This window comes from Mus pahari, chromosome 17 (assembly GCF_900095145.1).
Source record: "Mus pahari chromosome 17, PAHARI_EIJ_v1.1, whole genome shotgun sequence".
Taxonomy (NCBI): domain Eukaryota; kingdom Metazoa; phylum Chordata; class Mammalia; order Rodentia; family Muridae; genus Mus; species Mus pahari.
Window position 1 is genome coordinate 50,843,044 of NC_034606.1, and position 18,926 is coordinate 50,861,969.

Here is an 18,926-nt window from a genome sequence, read left to right on the forward strand (position 1 = left end):
ACACACACACACACACACACACACACACACGTCTATAACATGTTTTTTTTTTCTGTGCAGTTCTGGGAACAGACACCAGAGCCCTACGTGTAGTGCAAGCACCAACTACATCCCTAACTCTAACTCTTGATGGAATGTCTCTTTTTTGTGGGGGCGGGTGTGGGGCTGGGACAGGGTTTCTTTGTGTAACAGTCCCGGTTATCTTGGAACTCTCTTTGCGGACCAGACTGCCCTCAAGAACTCACATAGTTCCTCCTGCCTCTGCTGGGATTAAAGACATGCGCCACCACACCCACATCCACACCCCGCATGGAATTTCTTTCTTTATTGGAAACCTTTTCTTTTTCACTAATGACTATTCCTATACAAAGTAATGGGTGCTATCATTCTTTGTTCTTCTCAGTATCTTTCCTGCGGTCTGTCATCAAGCCCCTCCCACTCTTTAGCCCCTCTGCTTCCTTTCCTTTGCCTTTGTCCTCACGCCACACATCCTCAGTCCATCTCCTTCTCTATTCCCTCCCCACTTCACATTGCGTCCCTTTTAAGTTTTGTGACCCACACGTGACACACACACACACACAAGTATAACTTATTTTTTTACACATTTTATGTTTATCATTTTATTTATCTTTGTGTGCGGGGGCGTGGCGTGGGGGGATGCTATAGCATGTGTCCACATGTCCACGTTGGTGAGGTGCCCTTGTGCTCAGAAGCCAGAGAAGGATGCCAAGTGTTCCCTTCTGTCACTCTTCACCTTTATCCCTTGAGACCGGGCCTCTCACTGAACCCGAGTTCATGGTCTCTCAGCTAGACTGGTGGCCAGCAAGTCCTCCTTTCTCCCCTTTCCCCTGCACTGGGTTACAGGAGCCTGGCCATGCCTGATTTTTACTGCTGCTGGACTTTGAACTCTGGTTTTGTGCAGCAAGTACCCTTAGCCACTGTGCCTTCCCCGGCCCCAGATATAATCACTTAAAGCAGCTCAGGCAGATGGTGACAGTGACGTGGGATGGCTTTCCACTCCCTGTGGATGGGGACCTCACGCTCAGTGTGTTCTGCCAGGAACTTCCCCAAAGCCTGTGATCTCTGGGAACAGATCCTCCGGGACCACCCGACAGACATGTTGGCCCTGAAGTTTTCCCACGATGCCTACTTCTACCTGGGGTACCAGGAGCAGATGCGGGATTCCGTGGCTCGAGTTTACCCCTTTTGGACGCCTGATATCCCCCTTAACAGGTACATGCCATTAAGAAACTACATCATTTCCTTCTTCCAGTTTTTCCCCTCTGCCCTAAAAGCAGACAAACTCTATTGGCCCCCAGCCTAAAGCTAATCTAAAAGGCTTCCTTTCCTTTCTTTAGATCTTCATCCCATCCTGTGAACAAAGTGGTAACAATTGTGTATCAGTCAGATAGGATATTTTTGTTGTTGTTGCAGTGACAAGCATCCCCAAGATCATATTCTTCAAGGCTTAATACTCATAGTCCATTTCCATTGTTAGCTTTATTACTTGTAAGATAGTATATAATTCTCTAACCCAGCTTGACCTCCAATTTGTGGCAATACCATGGCTCATCCTCTTAGATGTTGGGATTACAGGCATGAGTCACGAGGCCCGGCTCTTCCCTGTTCATCTGTGTAGGGCCAAAGGTTCTGTGGCCACGTCGTTCCCTCTTCTCAAGATGGTTAGAGAAGTGACCTCTGGATATACCATTTGCTACGAAGGAAAGGAGTGCTCTCCAGGAGCTTAGGCAGCGTCTGGCAAATTGAGAACCTGCAGGGTAGGGTAGCCGCTGGAAAATCTCGTGGAAGTCCACTCAACTTCTTCTTTGTATCTAATGGCAGCTGGAAGGGAGATGGAGTGCCTTTTTCTTTCTAGGACTTTTTCTCTATGACTGTCATCTAATTGGACAAGACCCACCCACATTATTGGGAAACTTTGTAAAAGTAACTTTTTAAAATTTTCCTGTAATAATTGTTGTTCCAAAGCCTACTGCCTCTGTCTGCTAAGCTAGGCCTAGTCCTGGAAGCTTCTAGCCTCCAGACAGTCTTACCTCCCCTAGAATGTTTTAGTGCTGAATAAGCTCACCCTTTCTAGCTCTTTCTGAACTCTCTCTCTCCTCTCCCCTCCCCTGTCTCCCCTCTCCTCTCCTCTCCTCTCCCCTCTCCTCTCCTCCTCCTCCTCCTCCTTCTTCTTCTTCTCTGCTTGTGGACGTTGTACATCGTGGTGCGCACTAGGCTCCGCACCACGATGTACAACGTCCACAAGCAGCTGCTCCCTCCCTCCCTCCCCCTGCACTGCTCCTTCCCCCCTCCCCCTGCACTGCTCCCTTCTCCGACTCCCCCTGCACTGTTCCCTCCTCCAACTCCCCCTGCACTGCCCCCTTAAGCAGCTTTCCTTTCCTCTCCTCCTGAGAGTTAGGCACATCCTATTCTGTCAAATCTTTCTCTGATTCATCACTGTGTCTGCCACTCAACTAAACATCGCTTTCAATGGGTATGTCCTTCTACAAAAGAACTTTACCTTCTTTGTCTGGGATTCAATGTGTGGGTGTGTCTGTATTCCAGCCAGAGGGATTAAAGGTGTGTACTAAGGACTGAACCACACCACAACTGAAAACGGTTGGTTGGTTGTTTTTTCTCAGTAAATAACACAATCTCGGGTTCACAGTGTGATCAGGTATCCTGCAACAAAACTTGTTTGTTTCCAAGTCTACTGATTTAAAAGTTAATCACACCCAATCCAAGTACCTTTGTGGTGAGCCTCAGAATGGTGCTGGACCACAGGTTCAGGTACCATGGCTCAGGCAAATTGATGATTAAAGGATTCATGAGCTACTAGTACCTGACCTACAGTTAGCCCTTGGTATATAGGTTTTAAAGTCAACTCTAAGTCATTGCTCTCTAGTAAAAGATGCTGTTTGCCCCTGTGCTGGACAGTAGAGGTGACACCCAAGTCTCAGACAGCAGCATCTATTTCCATTCTGTCCCAAAGGGACACTGGATAGAGCCCCTCTGTCACCTATGACCAACCGCCTTGGGGCTCAGTGACTGGTTACTGATGAGAAATGTAAGTATGTAGTCAGTTAGAGTATGTGGGACAGAGTGGGGAGTAAGCTGGACAAACAGGGTCCTGGAATCTCGTTTTGGGGCGCTGTAGGCCTGGGAGGAGCTACCCATAGCACTAGGCTCCCCAGGAAGGTGCCTCTGGACCAGCGTTTCTCAGCCTGAGGGTGCTGACCCCTTTGGGGGGGGTCAAATGACCATTCTAAGGGGTCTCCCATGACCATCAGAAAACAGACATTTACATTATGATTCACAACAGCAGCAAAATTATAGTTGCAAGGTAGCAATGAAGATAACTTTATGGTTGGGGGTCCTCACCACATGAGGAACTGTATTAAAGGGCTGCGGCATTAAGAAGGCTGAGAACCTTCCTAATGAGCATGTTGTCCCTTTATCTTCAGGAAAGATCAAAACCCACTGAGCTCAGCTCCTTTCTGGGGGTGGGGGAGGGTAGCAAGGGGAGGGGCAATGCCATTCTCTCATGGCTGCCTCCTGCTGGTGGCTCCTAGCAGTGCAGATTGGTCCAGCTCCCTGAAGGCCTGAGGGGCATCAGGGTTCCAGCAAGTCCTCTTTCCTTGACACCAGCTCTACACTGGCTTCTTACAAAGGTGAAAACAGTGGTCAGATCGCTTCCCGCCACACCACACCTCCGTTGGCTCTGCGAACCCTCTGTGTCCAAACACAGTCACATATAAGCCCTGGGTGCGGACGCTAGCTGACCCTGCTGGGGGACTCCATTCCACCTGCTCCAGTTTGTGTTCTTGTGTACTGAAGTCTTTCCTGTGTTTCCAGCTATGTGAAAGGCATCTATTCTTTCGGACTGATGGAAACCAACTTCTATGACCAGGCACAAAAGCTTGCCAAAGAGGTGAGTGGGTCCTTCTCAAGGTGTCAGGCACATCTGGGTGTGGTCCCTCCTAGGTGGACCAAGCAACCCTGCCTCCCCACCTTGGAGTGCCCTCCCTCCAAGGGAGGGGCTAGTAGTCGGGCAAGCAGTTACCTGTCTGTCACCCTTTTAATCCTCTCAAGGTCCTGGAACAGAGGAGACAGTGAGGCTGGGGGGGGGGGTCACCAGAGTGCTGGCTCTCTGCTTCTGTGAGCCCCACTTGGCTCCAGAGCCACAGGGCTAAGCAGGACTGGTACATGCCAGGAGAGCCATGCAGACCTTGGATCTTCCCCCATGAGTTGCACCTTTCCACTGGGTCTAGCCATGCCCGAGGCTTGAGGTGCGGGAGCGGGGGAGTGGGAGTGGGTGGGGGTGGGGGATGTTCACATAAAGGTTTCCTGGGTCAGGGCCTGATCTTGGTATGTTCTTCCGTCCTGAGTGAAGGAGGGCTCCTTATCCTGCCCATAAACTTGTCTCTTAGCTTTCAGTCATCACTTGGGGTGCCTACCCGCGGGAGGGGCGGAGCCAGCATGGAACCTGCTAGACTTTTCAGCCTTGGGCCCTGTGCTCTGTTTTCTGTTGGGATGTGCTGGCTGACCTGGAGCTCTGGAGACTCCTCTGTGGGCCTGGATCCAGGGTCAAGTGACTTGACCAGGTCTGGGTACAGGGTCATGTGACAGGCCAGGGTGCCGGGTGGCTCAGGTCCTGGAAGTTGTTTACTGCTCTTGTTCTTACAAGAGTAGAAAGCAAGGTGCAAGGAGACATCACCATGCTTGCGTGGAGAGTGACATGCATTCTTGGTCCAGGTTCACAACTGGCACTCTGTGCACGCCTGCTCCTGCCTGCCAAGGCTCTCTGCTCACACAGTTAAGAGACCTTAGTGCCCAGACAAGGGAGCTGCAGCTCAGAGAGAGGCTAGGCAGAGCCTTCCTCCCGTGGTGATAAACTCGTGGGTGAGATCCTTGCCTAGCCCACCTGACAAGATAGATGTCCTTTAAACTGCCTGGACTAGATCTTAGCTCCTCTGCAGCCCTGTTGTGGCTCCCTAACCAGGCATTGCCCCCATTGGCCTGAAGTACCCCCTCCTCGTGACAGCATCCTCAGGGTGTCTGAAGGTTGCCTGAATTAGACTCAGGCCAGATTTTGGGATCAGGTGAAGGATTTTTATTGTTTGTTTGGTTGTTTGGTTTGGTTTGGTTTTGGTTTTGTGGGGGTTTTTGTTTTTTTTTTTTTTTTTTTTTGTTTTGTTTTGTTTTTCAAGACAGGGTTTCTCTGTATAGCCCTGGCTGTCCTGGAACTCACTTTGTAGACCAGGCTGGCCTCGAACTCAGAAATCCACCTGCCTCTGCCTCCCGAGTGCTGGGATTAAAGTGGTGTGTGCCACCATGCCCGGCTGGATTTTTATTGTTATTTTGTTTTGTTTTGCCTTGCTTTTTTTAGTTTTTGGTTGTTTTGTTTTGTTTTAGCTCTGAGCCTGCCCTGAGAGCCCCAGGTAGCTCCTTGGCCATCGAAGCTATGATCTAGGTAACCAGATGGGGTCCTTTATGGCTAAGTCACACAAAGGCCTTGCTGATGGGAGGAGCCTCCGGGGGTGTCTGGAAGGTATCAGGGCAATTGGAAGAGCTCTGAGCGGCACTGTGTCACTCTGACTCCAAAGAAAGAAGGCCAGGGGTGTAGCCCCAAGTCTGACAAGACACACGGTGTAGCCTGTCCACCCACATTGCCCTTTCCTGCCCTCTGCTCCAGTTCTCCCAGTACCCTAGGCCACACCCACACCGACCTTAGCCTCAGACTCTCCCCCACCCCCAGTCAGTTGCTAGACTGAAGGCAAGGCAACAGCAGTGTCCCCCAGTGTCTCCCAAGGTGAGGGCGGCCAACAGTGACTCCACAAGTCCACAGCTCAGCCTCAGGAGTGAGGGGCAGGCAGAGAGCTGGAGTCTTCCAGGAAACCTTGCAAGGGCTCCAGGTGAGTGGGGACGCTGGTCAGCCCTATAGACAGAAAGAACAGGCTGAGTCCTATTTCCTAACTGCCCTGTGAGAAGGCAGCATTCTTAGAGGGGGGCTCCTTCAAGGCATGGTGGTACCCAGTATGCTCAGAATGCACCCTCAAAATCCTCCCACGTGGAGTGGACAAGAATATAAAAGCTAAGGGACAGGAGCAGGAGGACACAGACCGCTCAGGACATGTTGCTGAAACCCTTGCGGTAGGGGCCAGGCCAGTGTGGAGACTCTTGCAGTTCTAAGGCACCAGGAAAAGCAGGCCTAAGGGACCTGGGATTTGTTGTGGTGCTCTGAGTATAAGCCAGTGATGGGGCTGCAGTAAGCCCCAGCTGGCTGCTTCAGTCCCGCACTCAGTAGGTACTCAATAAACATGAACTGACCTGGTGAGTAGAGAAACAAGGGGGTGAGAACCAGTTCACAAACTCAGCCTTGCTGTGGAGCTCAGGGGTCAAGTCGGTTTTGTCATGAACAACAACATCGGCTACAACATCGCTAGAACCGGTTGCTTCTAACTCAGGAAGCCACTTGTATAATCGTTTCCTAAGGATAGATGGGAGGGGCAGCCTCCTATCAGAGGATGTGACAGTCTACATTGTTCTCATAGCCGGGAAAGGAAGCAACCCCAAAGGCCATCAGGGGAAACTGAGGCACAGGGCTATTGGGTAGCATATTGCCAATGACCCAGGAAGCAAATCTTGGCTTGCTGGCTCTCTCTCTCTCTCTCTCTCTCTCTCTCTCTCTCTCTCTCTCTCTCTCTTTAAAGATTTATTTATTTCTATGAGTACACTATAACTGTCTTCAGACAAATCCAGAAGAGAGCATCGGATCCCATTGCAGATGGTTGTGAGCCACCATGTGGTTGCTGGGACTTGAACTCAAGACCTCTGGAAGAGCAGTCATTGCTCTTAACCGCTGAGCCATCTCTCCAGTTTGGGGATTGTAATTATTCTGAGTCAGAGCCCAGTCTCCACCCTCGCTCTTGCTGGGCCCAGGCAACCAGGCTAACTCCTGTTTTCTTTGTCCTTCCATCTCTGCCCCATGTAGGCTCTATCTATCGAGCCGACGGACGCGTGGTCAGTGCACACTGTGGCCCACGTACATGAGATGAGAGCCGAGATCAAAGATGGGCTGGAGTTCATGCAGCATTCGGAAGGCCACTGGAAGGTATGAATTGAGTCTTGGCAGTGGCCGTCTGCTGGACGCTCCAGTCTGACACCTGGAGTTTCCCCCAAGGCTCGCTCGGTGGGATTTACAGATATGGCTTAGATCCCTGGGAGCTTAGGGTCAGCTTGAAGGCATCCCTGACAGCCAAGCATCCTCTGGGTGCCTCACAGCACCCTGACAGCTACCAGTGTTTTATAAGTGATTGTGTAATTGGGATCTGCCCTGAGGTATTTTGCTGTGAAAGGAATATCCGTTCACATACAGGGTGCTGGGGAAATAGGAACCCAGTAAGGGTGGGCTTGCTCAGGGCCCTGGGTTCTACGTGTTTCTGCTGCTGCCAGCAGGCCCCACATAAGGCTCTACTCAGGGAGTGACCTTAGGGAATACACGGTGCAGTGTGGGGGAAAGAGGCAGGCTGATGGGGTGATGGCCCACTGATGTAGGGCTGCCGCGTGGGGGTTAGGATGGTTCAGATTCCTAGTGTGCAGCCTGACCCTTTCTGTGGCCTGACTATGCGGCTTCACCATCTCTGCTCCCTAGTCCCAACTTTACTCATCCCTGCTCCTGACTGGCCGGTGTCCCCTTTGGAGGCCATTTCCTCCTGGCCCACTAGCTGTAGTACATAGCCTTTCTTCCTCTGTGTGTGTTTGTTTTCTCTGGGCTTGCCTCCGGCCTGTGGCCTGACCACCTGTCCACAGGTCCTTGCCATAGCCAGGCTTACAAGGACACCACCAGCAAGGGCAGAAAGTTCTTTCCTGAGCCTGGCACTGAGTGGTAGATGCTCAGCACTTCAGAGGCCAGGCAGAATGGGGTGGCCTCCGGCATTCCTCTGAGTGATTCCCCTGGGCTCGGACCGTGATTGACAGCCAGGGCAAGTCCCAGCATCTCGAGGTATGGTTCTAGGGACAGCTGACTAACAGAGAGGATTATGAGCATGCAGCCTGTTCTAAAGATGTCCAGACTCCAGGGTCTGGAAAATTCTAGGGGGCGCCAAGAACCTAAAGCCAGAGAAGGTATTTTTTCCTGGGACTCCCTAGGCAGATGCTAAAAGGTTTTTAGGGATAGGGAGAAGTGGGGAGCACGACTTGGCCTCGTCCTCCACTTGACCTGGTTTCTCTTGTTCACATTCTTTCCCTAGAATACAAACATTACCCCACCTCCATGTGTGTGACCTCTGAGCATGCATGCATGTGCATGTGTGCACACACATGTGTGTATCTGTGTGTTCATACACATACAGATGCACCTGTGGGTGGATATAAATGCACATGTATTTGCATACAGAAGACACGCTGTCATACCTCGTGTTTTAAACAGGGTCTTTCCCTAGCATCTGAAGCTTGTTGGTTAGGCAAGACTGGCTGTCTAAAAACCCTTAAGAACCCTCCTGTGATTATAGGCATATACCATCAGGTCCAGATTTTACCTGGGTTCCAGGAGTTAAGCTCAGGTCTCCATGCTTACCCAACACACATTGTACCAAGTGAGCATCTCCCCAGCCCACCTCTACCCAGAGGTAGAACCTCTGTTTCTACCTCCCTGGTGCTGGGATCACAGGTGTGGTCCTCCATACCCAGTTTATCCGATGTTGGGGATTCAATCCAGGGGTTCATGTATGATACCAGTTCAACTATAGACCCAGCCCACAAATGCTCATACAGTCTTTTATTCTTTCTGCAGGACTCTGATATGCTCGCTTGCCATAATTACTGGCACTGGGCCCTGTACTTGATTGAAAAGGTAGGGTGCTTGTGTATTTGGATTGTCTCACCCAGCACAGAGGTCTAAAGAATAGGTTGTTCCTAGTCCCTCACTATGTGCCCATGCAGCACCTTTGTGTGCTGGTACAAAAGACGGTGTCTTAGTTAGGGTTTCTATTGCTGCGATGAACCTCCATGGCCAAAAGCAAGTTGGGGAGGAAAGGGTTTATTTGGCTTACATTTCCACAGTGTAGTCCAGTTATTGAAGGGACGCAAGACAGGAACTCAAACAGGGCAGGAACCGGGAGGCAAGAACTGATGCAGAGGCCATGGAGGGGTGCTGCTTACTAGCTTGCTCCCTGTGGTTTGCCCAGCCTGCTCTCTTATAGAACCCAGGACCACCAGCCCAGGGATGGGCCCTCCCATAATGGGCTGAGCCTTTCCCTGTCAATCACTAATAAAAGAAGTAGTCTTACAGGTCTGTCTCATGTTCTCAATTGAGCTTCCCTCCTCTCAGATCAGCACGGATGGTGTCTGAAGCAAGACAGCAATCATATTCCAAGAGCTTTGCAGGCTGCCCTCCTCAGAGACGGTTTTCACTCTGAGGAAGCAGGTCTCATATGGCCTATCAGTGACTCTTCTATTGCTGTGATAAAACACTGTAGCCAAGGCGACTTGTAGAGAGAAGAGCTTAATTGCCTTATGGCCCCAGAGGCATAAGAGCCTCAATCTCCACAGGGAGGCACGTCAGCCAGCAGCAAACAGGCTGCTGGAACTGGATGGCCCGAGCTCACCTCATCCTAGCACAGAGCAGCCCTGACTGAGAGTAGGGGGAGGTCTCCAGCTCTCAAAGCCCACCCCTAGTAACATGCTTCCTCCAACAAGGCCACACCTCCTAAGCTCGCCCAAACATGGGGGACCGGGACTGAGTATCCAAACATCTGAGATGCTGGGGACACTCACCATAGGCGGTGTGGAGTCAAGTGCTTGCGATACTGGCAGGGTCTCAGATTGGACCAGAGATTCTAGGATGAGAAGGGCGGGACAGGTGATGGATAAGGGTCCTGTTTGTCCTGGTGTTTCTCACAGCACTGTTACCATAGAGAAAGACATGGAGGCCCCTGACTTCACCTTCTTCCCTCTCCACATGGGGTGCCACTGAGCCCTGCCCTTTGCCCTTTGGGGACCTTGGTCAGCTATTCCTGGTGTACTTCCAAGCATCTCTTTTTGACTTCTGCAGATGTTAACCGCAGTAATTTCACCTTTGCAGGGAGACTATGAGGCTGCACTAACCATCTACGACAATCATGTAAGTGCATTTGCATCGTTAATGGTTTGTGCCCCGCAGTCGGCTGTTGTCTCCCGTAGCCTCTGGGCCTGTTGCGGTTGTCCGTGCCAGAGCAAATGGTGGGGGGAATGCCCCCAGTTCTCAGAAAAGGCTTTGCGGGGTTGGCATCTCTCAGGAGCCATGTCCTGGCTCAGTGTACCATGGAGCCTCTGCTGGCTGTCACCCATGGTGTCTAAGGAATCTCTGACTTTTTCTGTCCTTTCAGATTGGTATCTTTTCCTTTCCTTTCCTTTCCTTTCCTTTCCTTTCCTTTCCTTTCCTTTCCTTTCCTTTCCTTTCCTTTCCTTTCCTTTCCTTTTCTCTCCTTTTTTCTTCTTTTCTTTTCTACAGGGTTTTTCTGTGTAGCCCTGACTGTCCTAGAACTCACCCTGTAGACCAAACTAGCCTCAAACTCAGAGATCCACCTGGCTTTGCTTCCTAGGTGCTGGAATTAAAGATATGGGCCACCACCTCCTGGCATAAATGGGTATTTCCTTTTTTCCCCCCTCACATACAACATCTATGCATTTTTCTCATTAATTTATTTATTCACTTTACATCCCAGTAGCAACCCCCTCCCTCCTGTGCTCCCAGCTCCACCTTCACATGTTCCCACCTACCCATTACCTTCTCCCCTTCTTCTCAGAGAAGAGGAGGCCCCTTGGGTACCACCCTACCCTGAGACATCAAATCAAAACAGGACTAAGCCCATCCTTTCCCACTGAGGCCTGACCAGGCAGTCCAGGGGATCCAATGGCAGGCAACAGAGTCAGAAACAGCCTCCCCAGCTCCTATTGTCAGGGGAAGGGGTGGTCTTAATGAGGCAATTCATCTGTCCATAGGACGTTTTATTTTGTTTTCAATTTCTATTCACTTATTTTTAACTTTAAAATGTCAGAGGCAGGAGCTAGAGAGATGACTCAGTGGTTAATACCAGGTGCTCTTCCAGAGGACCCAGGTTCAGTTCCCAGCACCAACACAGCAGCTCACAACTGTCTGCAACTCCAGTTCCAGGGGATCTGGCACCCCCACACAGACATGCAGGCAGAGCACCAATGCACATAAAAATAAATAAATCTTAGAAAGTCAGAGGCAGGGCTGGCGAGATGGCTCAGCAGGTAAGATCACTGACTGCTCTTCCGAAGATCCTGAATTCAAATCCCAGCAACCACATGGTGGCTCACAACCACCTGTAATGAGATCTGACGCCCTCTTCTGGTGTGTCTGAAGATAGCTACAGTGTACTTATTTATAGTAATAAATAAATCTTTGGGCCGGAGTGAGTAGAGTCGACCAGAGCGAATAGGGTTGACTGGAGCGAGCAGAGGTCCTAAATTCCCAACAACCACACGAAGGCTCACAACCATCTGTACAGCTACAGTGTACTCACGTACATAAAATAAATAAATAAATCTTGTAAAAAAAGTCAGAGGCAGGCGTGGTAGCTGCAACCTTTGACCCCAGCACTCAGGAGGTGGAGACAAAGTATAGGATCTCTGTGAGTTTACTTCCATCTTGGTCTACATAGTGAGTTCTAGAGTAACTAGAACTGTATAATTCGACTCTGTCTCCAAAATATCACATTTATTTATTTTGTATATGTATACCTGACACGTATGTAAAAGTCAGAGGAGCCGGTTCTCCTTCTACTGTGAGTCCCAGGGATTGAAACAGGCTTGGCCTCACAAGTGCCTTTACTGAGTCCAGTTGTGTGTGTGTGTTAATTTTTTAATGATTTATCTATTTTATGTGTATGTTTTGCCTGCATGTATGTATGTTGTTCTATGTATATGCCTGGTGCCTCAGAGGTCAGGAGAGGGAGCTTACAGGCGGTTGTGAGCTTCCATGTGAGTGCTGGGAATTGAACCTGGATCCTCTGGAAGAGCAGCCAGTGCTCTTAACCACTGAGCCATCTCGCCAGACCCCTGCTTGTTTTTATCACTGTAAAATCTATGCTATAAAAGTTAACCTACTCATAGTGGCACAGACCTGCAATCCTAGCTAATCAGGATGCTGGCACAAGAGGACTGGAAGTTCACAGTGTCTGGGCTGTGAAGTGAGCTCAAGGCTGGCCTGGACAACCCAGTGAGTTTTAAAAAGAGACCCCGGGAATATCCGTGTTAGAGCACTTGCTTAGCATGTGTGGGATCCAAGGTCCAACCCCAGTGTTCCATGAGAAAGGAAGAAGAAAAGTTGTGGGGCTAGAGAGATGGGCCAGAGGTTAAGAGCACCGACTGCTGTTCCAGAGGACCAAGGTTCAAGTCCCAGCACCCATATGGCAGCTCACAACTACCTCTAACTCCAGCTCCAGGAGACCAGATGCCCACTTCTAGCCTCTGTAGGCACCAGGCATACATGCAGTCAAATACTCATATGTGTAAAGTAACGATGATGATGATGATGGTGGTGGTGGTGGTGGTGGTGATGGTGATGGTGGTGGTGGTGGTGATGTACCATGCCAGTATTAGCATATTGACTTTGCTGACTTTCCCCTCCTACTGGCCACCTCCTGAACCTTGCCGTCTCCCCAAACTCAAACTCTTCTCTCAGCCCCTGGGCGTTCTTTGAAAGGAAAAGCTCCCCCAGCGAGGTCTTAGTAATAAAATCTTGGCACAGAGTGCACATGATGTGGGCGTCAGAACGCCAGAGAGACACCTTCCAGATCCAGACGAGAGTCCCGAGGAGGAGTCCTTCTGTCATGACCAGCTTCTTAGAAACGGAGGTGACTTGCGCTGCGTGTTCTGAGGTGTAGGTGTAGACAGGTCTCCTAGTGATGAGTGTAGAAACATGACCAGGCAAGACATGAGTCTCCTGCCCAAGCAGCTCTGGGCACAGGGCTGGGGGTGGCCGTTGACTGAGGCCAGTACTAACCCTGGGTACACAGTGAAGTGGGCTCATGTGCGTGTGCGTATGCGCATGCGTGCGTGCGCACGTGCGTCTGCGTGTACATTGCCCCTCATACATTCTGGCTAGATCTACAGTTGCATAATTCCTTAGTTGGAACTAGGGTCCCGCGCTTTATCTTAGCCAGAACGCTGAGAAGTGATACAGGTGTGTGATGGTCTCGACAACTCGGTGCTGGTGACGATGCTTATCGCTTCTGTTTGCGGAGGGCTTACTCTGCCCTGGCCACACCCATGGCTCAGATGGCAATTCCCTGCAGCTGTTCCCATGCCCCTCCTCCCACCCCGTCATTACTTGGCCTTCTGAGCCTGGCCTCCCATGACCCTTGTCTTCCAGATCCTCCCTAGCCTGCAGGCCAGTGGTACCATGCTGGATGTGGTGGACAGCTGTTCCATGCTCTACCGTCTTCAGATGGAAGGTAGCTGCTGCGTCCCTTCCCTGTCCCCACACAACAAGGGAAATTGCTGGTCCCGAGGGTGAGGCCATGGGATGAATGAGCCTGGCTGCATATACAACAGCCTTCTTGCCGGTCCAATGCAACTGACTTAGCCTCGACTGCCCTTTATTCTATCCTCTCCTCCTTGGTGCGGTGGCCTTAGGCTCTGAACCCTGCCATCCTCACAGCCTGCCCAGCAGACCTTTCAGGGCACCGGTGGTGCCCGGCCACTGGCTGATGCCTCTTTTCCTAGATCTCAGGAGGTGAGAATTGCCCAACTCTGACATTACAGAGGCTTCTCAGCCTATCACCCCAGGTTTCACAGTTGCCCTGACGGGGGCTGGCTTCCCGCCCAGGCTGGAGGTCCAGATGAAGAGCCGGGATCCAGAATCCCACTGTGAGGGATGAGGCGGGGCACTAATTGGCTGGCAGGCTGGGAAAGACCTGTCATCTCTCACTCTCACTTCCTTCCCATAGGCAAGGATAACTGTTCTCCTTTTTTTAATGTATTCTGCATATACACCTGCATGCCAGAAGAGGGCATCAAATCCCTTATGATTGGTCGTGAGCCACTGGTCATGGTTACTGGGAATTGAACTCAAGAACTCTGAACAACAGCCAGGGCTCTTAACTACTAACATTTAAAACATGGGGTTTTGTTGTTGTTGTTGGGTTTTTTTGTTTGTTTGGCTGTTTTTTTTGGGGGGGGTCTATCAGGGCGCTAAGAATAGTTTGATAGCCTGTGACCATTTTTTTCCAAATCTGCTTTTTTTGTTTTGTTTTGTTTTTTTGTTTTGTTTTGTTTTTTCAAGACAGGGTTTCTCTGTGTAGCCCTGGCTGTCCTGGAACTCACTCTGTAGACCAAGCTGGCCTCAAACTCAGAAATCTGCCTGCCTCTGCCTCCCAAGTGCTGGGATTAAAGGCGCACGCTACCACGCCCAGGTCAAACCTGCTTTTTACCTCATGGGTTGGCTGCTTGTCCAGGTAAACCAGGAGACCATAGGCCTTGGTGGCTCTACCCACCTCCTGTCCTTTGACAAGACTGGATGAGCTTCTGAGGGACGTGGGTTGCCTCACACCAAGCCTTGGGCTTTTCCGTCTTGTCCCCAGGGGTGCCCCTTGGCCAGCGGTGGCAGGCTGTTCTCCCTGTGACTCAGAAGCATGCCCAGGACCACATCCTCCTGTTCAACGATGCTCACTTCCTGATGGCCTCGCTGGGCGCACGGGACCTCCAGACCACCCAGGCGCTGCTGAGCACCCTGCAGGAGGCCAGCAAGTATGCCAGGCCCCGAGACCATCAAGTCTGGGGCCAGCTGAGAGGGCGAATGAATGCAGGGGGCTGAGCCAAAGCCTGCTAGGGGCTGCTCTGCCTTCCTGTGGAAACCCGAGGCTGAGACCCTTCTGGTTAGCACAGCTTCCAGGCTATCTGTGCTTCTAGGTGGGTATCCCCAGGTGCGTGCCCATGTGGGCATGCATCTCAGGTGTCTGACCTTGGGGGGGGGTCCAGTGGGTATCCTCAGGACACAGAGCTAAACCTCAGTTTCTTCATATGTTGGAAATGGGCACCTACCGGGCTGACAGGGGCGGTCTGGGAAGGACAGGTTGCTGCAGACACGTTCTCCATTGTCCATAGTAATGCCTGCATTGTCTGCAGTCCTGACCTCTCTGTGAGGGCTGTGCTGTTAACGCCACTTTCCAGATGGGCAAACTGAGGCTGGGGACGGGGAGCCTTCTCCTCTCCCTACATTGGGCAGAGAACCATCAGGCAGCCATGAAAGGCCCTAACTGTGGGTCCCTCGCCTGGGTAGGGACTTTGTGGCGGTAGGGACACTGAGCTTCGGTCTTGGTGGCAGGTCCCCAGGGGAGAACTGCCAGCACCAGTTGGCAAAAGACATTGGGCTGCCCCTGTGCCAGGCCCTCGTGGAGGCTGAGAACGGAAATCCTGACCGAGTCTTAGAACTCCTCTTGCCAATCCGATACCGAATCGTCCAGATTGGGGGCAGCAACGCCCAGGTGAGCCAGCTGTATAAAGAGAACCATAGGCTGGACTGCTTGGTCCAGCAGCTGGGTGTCTCCTTTCTTGGGTGGTCGGTACTCACCAGGTAGGAGTATTCTTGTCAAATGCTACCACCAGGGTATACAGTTGAGGGCAGTGATTGTCTCAGTGGTTCCTTTGGGTTGGGAGCCCATCCACGGTCCGAGTTGCAGGTGCCTAACGTACCTAACTAACATCCTAGAGAGATGTCTTCAACCAGCTGCTGATCCACGCGGCCATGACCTGCACCTCCAGCGTCCACAAGAATGTGGCCCGGTGAGCACTTGGCCCTTCCTCCAGCCAGGCTCGGGAGCATCCCCTGCACGTGGTCTCCATGTGCACACACCTGCCTCGGCATGCACCGGCCTCGGCATGCACGCTTCTGCTTTTGGGGTTCAGAAAGCAAGAGGCAAGCTAGGGGGTTGGTTTTCTTCCATTAGCAGGCTCAACTCAACAAAGGGAGACAACCCTTTGCGGGGGAGGGGGAGGAGGCTTGACACAGGGTTTCTCTGTGTAGCCCCAGCTGGAACTCGCTCTGTAGACCAGGCTGGCCTCAAATTCAGAGATCTGCCTGCCTCTGCTTCCCAAGTGCCGGGATGGCACCAGCAGCCAGCCAGTGCCACCCTTTACCAAACCTCCTGCCTCCCCAGCTCACTTCTCAGTTTAGCCATGCTGAACTACACAGAGCGCTAATGCGCCTGCTCTTAGGTCTTTGGCATGTGCCACGCCCTCTTCCTGGGACAGCTTGTCTCCTTTTCTTGTCTGCTCCATTAGACCTTAGCTTACAAGTCTCTTACCTACCTGTGCTGGATGCGGGACGTGGTGCTGAGTAGATAGATAGAGGCCTTGGCTTTGCGGAACCCATGAAAAAACCAGTTCACACCTAAACATCTGGACAGTTACATAATTGTGGTCAGGGGGAAAGGGTGGTGGTGGAGCTGGTGAGGGTGTGGAGGACCATAGGGGTTTCCCATAGAGGTGTGAAGGGAAGACTAAACGCCCAGTTAGGAGAGAAAGCAACAACCTAGAAGCTGGGGGTGTCTGAGACACCCGATAAAGGATCTCCTGCAGCCCTAACCATTATCCTTCCTTTCCCTGACTCATCACCCACCCCGCCAAGGAGAGGGCTCCTGGGTCCTCGCCCTGTGAGAAGTGCTCTAGGCAGGTGCCCTGGGTCAGACTCCTCAGAAATGCGACGACGGAACAAGTCGCTGTTTTTGTTACTCCGCATGTATATGCAAAGAGGTACACAGGCACAGACAGGCAGTGATGGCACACGCCTTTAATCCCAGCGCTTGAGAGGCAGAGGAAGGCAGATTTCCGAGTCTGAGGCCAGTCTCGTCTACAGAGTAAGATCCAGGACAGCCAGGGCTACACAGAGAAACCCTGGAGAGAGAGAGAGAGAGAGAGAGAGAGAGAGAGAGAGAGAGAGAGAGAGAGACCCACCCTCAGAAGATGTTAAAGTTCCCAGGGGCCCTAGTTAGTGCTCTCCACAGAAGAACGTTATAGAACGAAGCCATTCTGCTTAGCCTCTCTGGCATGGTCATTTGCTTTTCGCCCCCACCCCCACCCCCCATTCCTCAACTCCCTTGTTCACACAGCCAGGCAGACTAATATGAAGCCAGATGGGGCCTCATCTTGGACTTCCAGTCTCTGGAACTTAGCTAAATAAAACCTTCAATTTTGCAAAGTACCCAGCCTTGCACAAGTTGTTTAGCAGCAGAAAGTGGACTGATACAGTCTGTATTGGCTGGGGAATGGTCCCCTGGGTCCTAAGCCCCAGGCCTGTAACATCACTCACTGCCCTCAGAGCCACCATTGTTAGCCTGAATCTCTCTTAATCTCCTTGGAGTGTGACCAAAACAAAGCAAATACAGGTGACTTGTGGTTCAGACACAAGACTCCTGTGGGCTGCTCAAGGAGGCCCCAGCATCCAGCCACAGTAGGGGCTTTACCTCCTGATGGGTCCTAGTCTTGCTTTCTTTTAAGGGTTTCTGCCCCCCCCCCCCCCGCTTTCATTTGCTTTTCCTGGACCAGTCTCACATGTGGCTTCCTGGTCCCTCTCATAATTAGCCCTAGACAGTGACAGGAGCATGAGCTATGAGGTCTTGAGCCATGGCTTTCCCTAAGACAGACAATGCCACCATGGTAGGCCTACACTGGAGTCCTCAGCTCTAGTGTTTATCTCTCATGGAAAATCATAGTACTGTCCAGATGACTGGACCCATCTTGCCCCTGCCAGTCATGGTCGCAGGTCCTTCTAGAAGGTTCTATAACAGATACTCTGTGTGTTTCCACAGGAGCCTTCTGATGGAGCGTGACGCCTTGAAACCCAACTCACCCCTGACGGAGCGGCTGATCCGTAGGGCAGCTGCTGTCCATCTTATGCATTGACAACCGTCAGGCCTACAGCTCAACACTGACCTCCTGGCGTGAGGTTGACTGCCTGGTTGGGTTAGGGTAGGGTTAGGAAACAGCTGGGTCTGTTTATCAGAGGTTAAAGTTCAGCCCTGAGCAGAATTCTCCAAATCAGTAGTTTGGTCGAAATAGGGAACCCAAGTTAATTTTGAGTGATATTCAGAATTCCTCTCAGGGCCAACGTGCATTTTTAAGCCTCCAGAACCAAAGCAGCGGCTATCATTTCCAGGTGCCTTGAACACTGTATTTTCTTGCTCTGAAGCCAGCCAGGTTAGCTGGGAGGTGCACACTGCACACACAAATGCACACTGCACACACAAACACACACTGCACACACAAACGCACACTGCACTAGTGAAACCTTTCCACTTAGTTTTCCTTATATTCTGAACAGGTCCTGGTGTCCCATTTCCCTGGGGAGGATTCCAGAGAGCCACCTGGGGTCCCAGCGAGCAGAGGCATTTCCTTTCTGGGGGAGGGTATCTGTCTCATTGGCTTTGGTTGTCAGCCCCAGACAACTGCACCTGCCACCATCCCCAGAGACGAGGGGAAGGATGCCTTCTGCCTCCCTGGGGGACTTGGTGGCGCCAACTGGAGCTTCTCTTTAGACTGCACATGGGAGTAGAGTTGGAGGGATGTGGCTTCCTGGGCTAACTCTGATTCTGCTCCTGTGAGTGGGTCTGAGACCCCAACGGTCTTAAGTCAGGGTTCTATTGCTGTGAAGAGACGCCATGACCAAGGCAACTCTTAAAAAAGAAGACCTTTGCCGGGCCTGGTGGTGCAGGCCTTTAATCCCAGCACTCGGGAGGCAGAGGCAGGCGGATTTCTGAGTTCGAGGCCAGCCTGGTCTACCAAGTGAGTTCCAGGACAGCCAGGGCTATACAGAGAAACCCTGTCTCGAAAAACCAAAAAAAAAAAAAAAAGAAGACCTTTATTTGGTTCTGGCTGATAGTTTCAGAGGTTCAGTCCATTATCATCATGGTGGGAAGTGT

The 18,926-nt window shown here is 51.5% G+C and overlaps 1 protein-coding gene across 1 annotated transcript in view; it reads left to right on the top strand.

Annotated features, from left to right (window-relative positions):
• The window catches only part of Ttc38 (tetratricopeptide repeat domain 38), a 24,198-nt gene extending 5,489 nt beyond the window's left edge, over nucleotides 1–18,709 (top strand). The window contains exons 5-14 of the mRNA XM_021217132.2: nucleotides 1,060–1,233; nucleotides 3,856–3,931; nucleotides 6,995–7,114; nucleotides 8,795–8,854; nucleotides 10,085–10,123; nucleotides 13,382–13,463; nucleotides 14,592–14,757; nucleotides 15,335–15,494; nucleotides 15,719–15,792; nucleotides 17,817–18,709. Coding sequence (XP_021072791.1) covers nucleotides 1,060–1,233; nucleotides 3,856–3,931; nucleotides 6,995–7,114; nucleotides 8,795–8,854; nucleotides 10,085–10,123; nucleotides 13,382–13,463; nucleotides 14,592–14,757; nucleotides 15,335–15,494; nucleotides 15,719–15,792; nucleotides 17,817–17,910 — 1,045 coding nt within the window. The 3' untranslated portion in view covers nucleotides 17,911–18,709. The remainder of the gene's footprint in view (nucleotides 1–1,059; nucleotides 1,234–3,855; nucleotides 3,932–6,994; nucleotides 7,115–8,794; nucleotides 8,855–10,084; nucleotides 10,124–13,381; nucleotides 13,464–14,591; nucleotides 14,758–15,334; nucleotides 15,495–15,718; nucleotides 15,793–17,816) is intronic.
• Nucleotides 18,710–18,926: the final 217 nt, after the last annotated feature.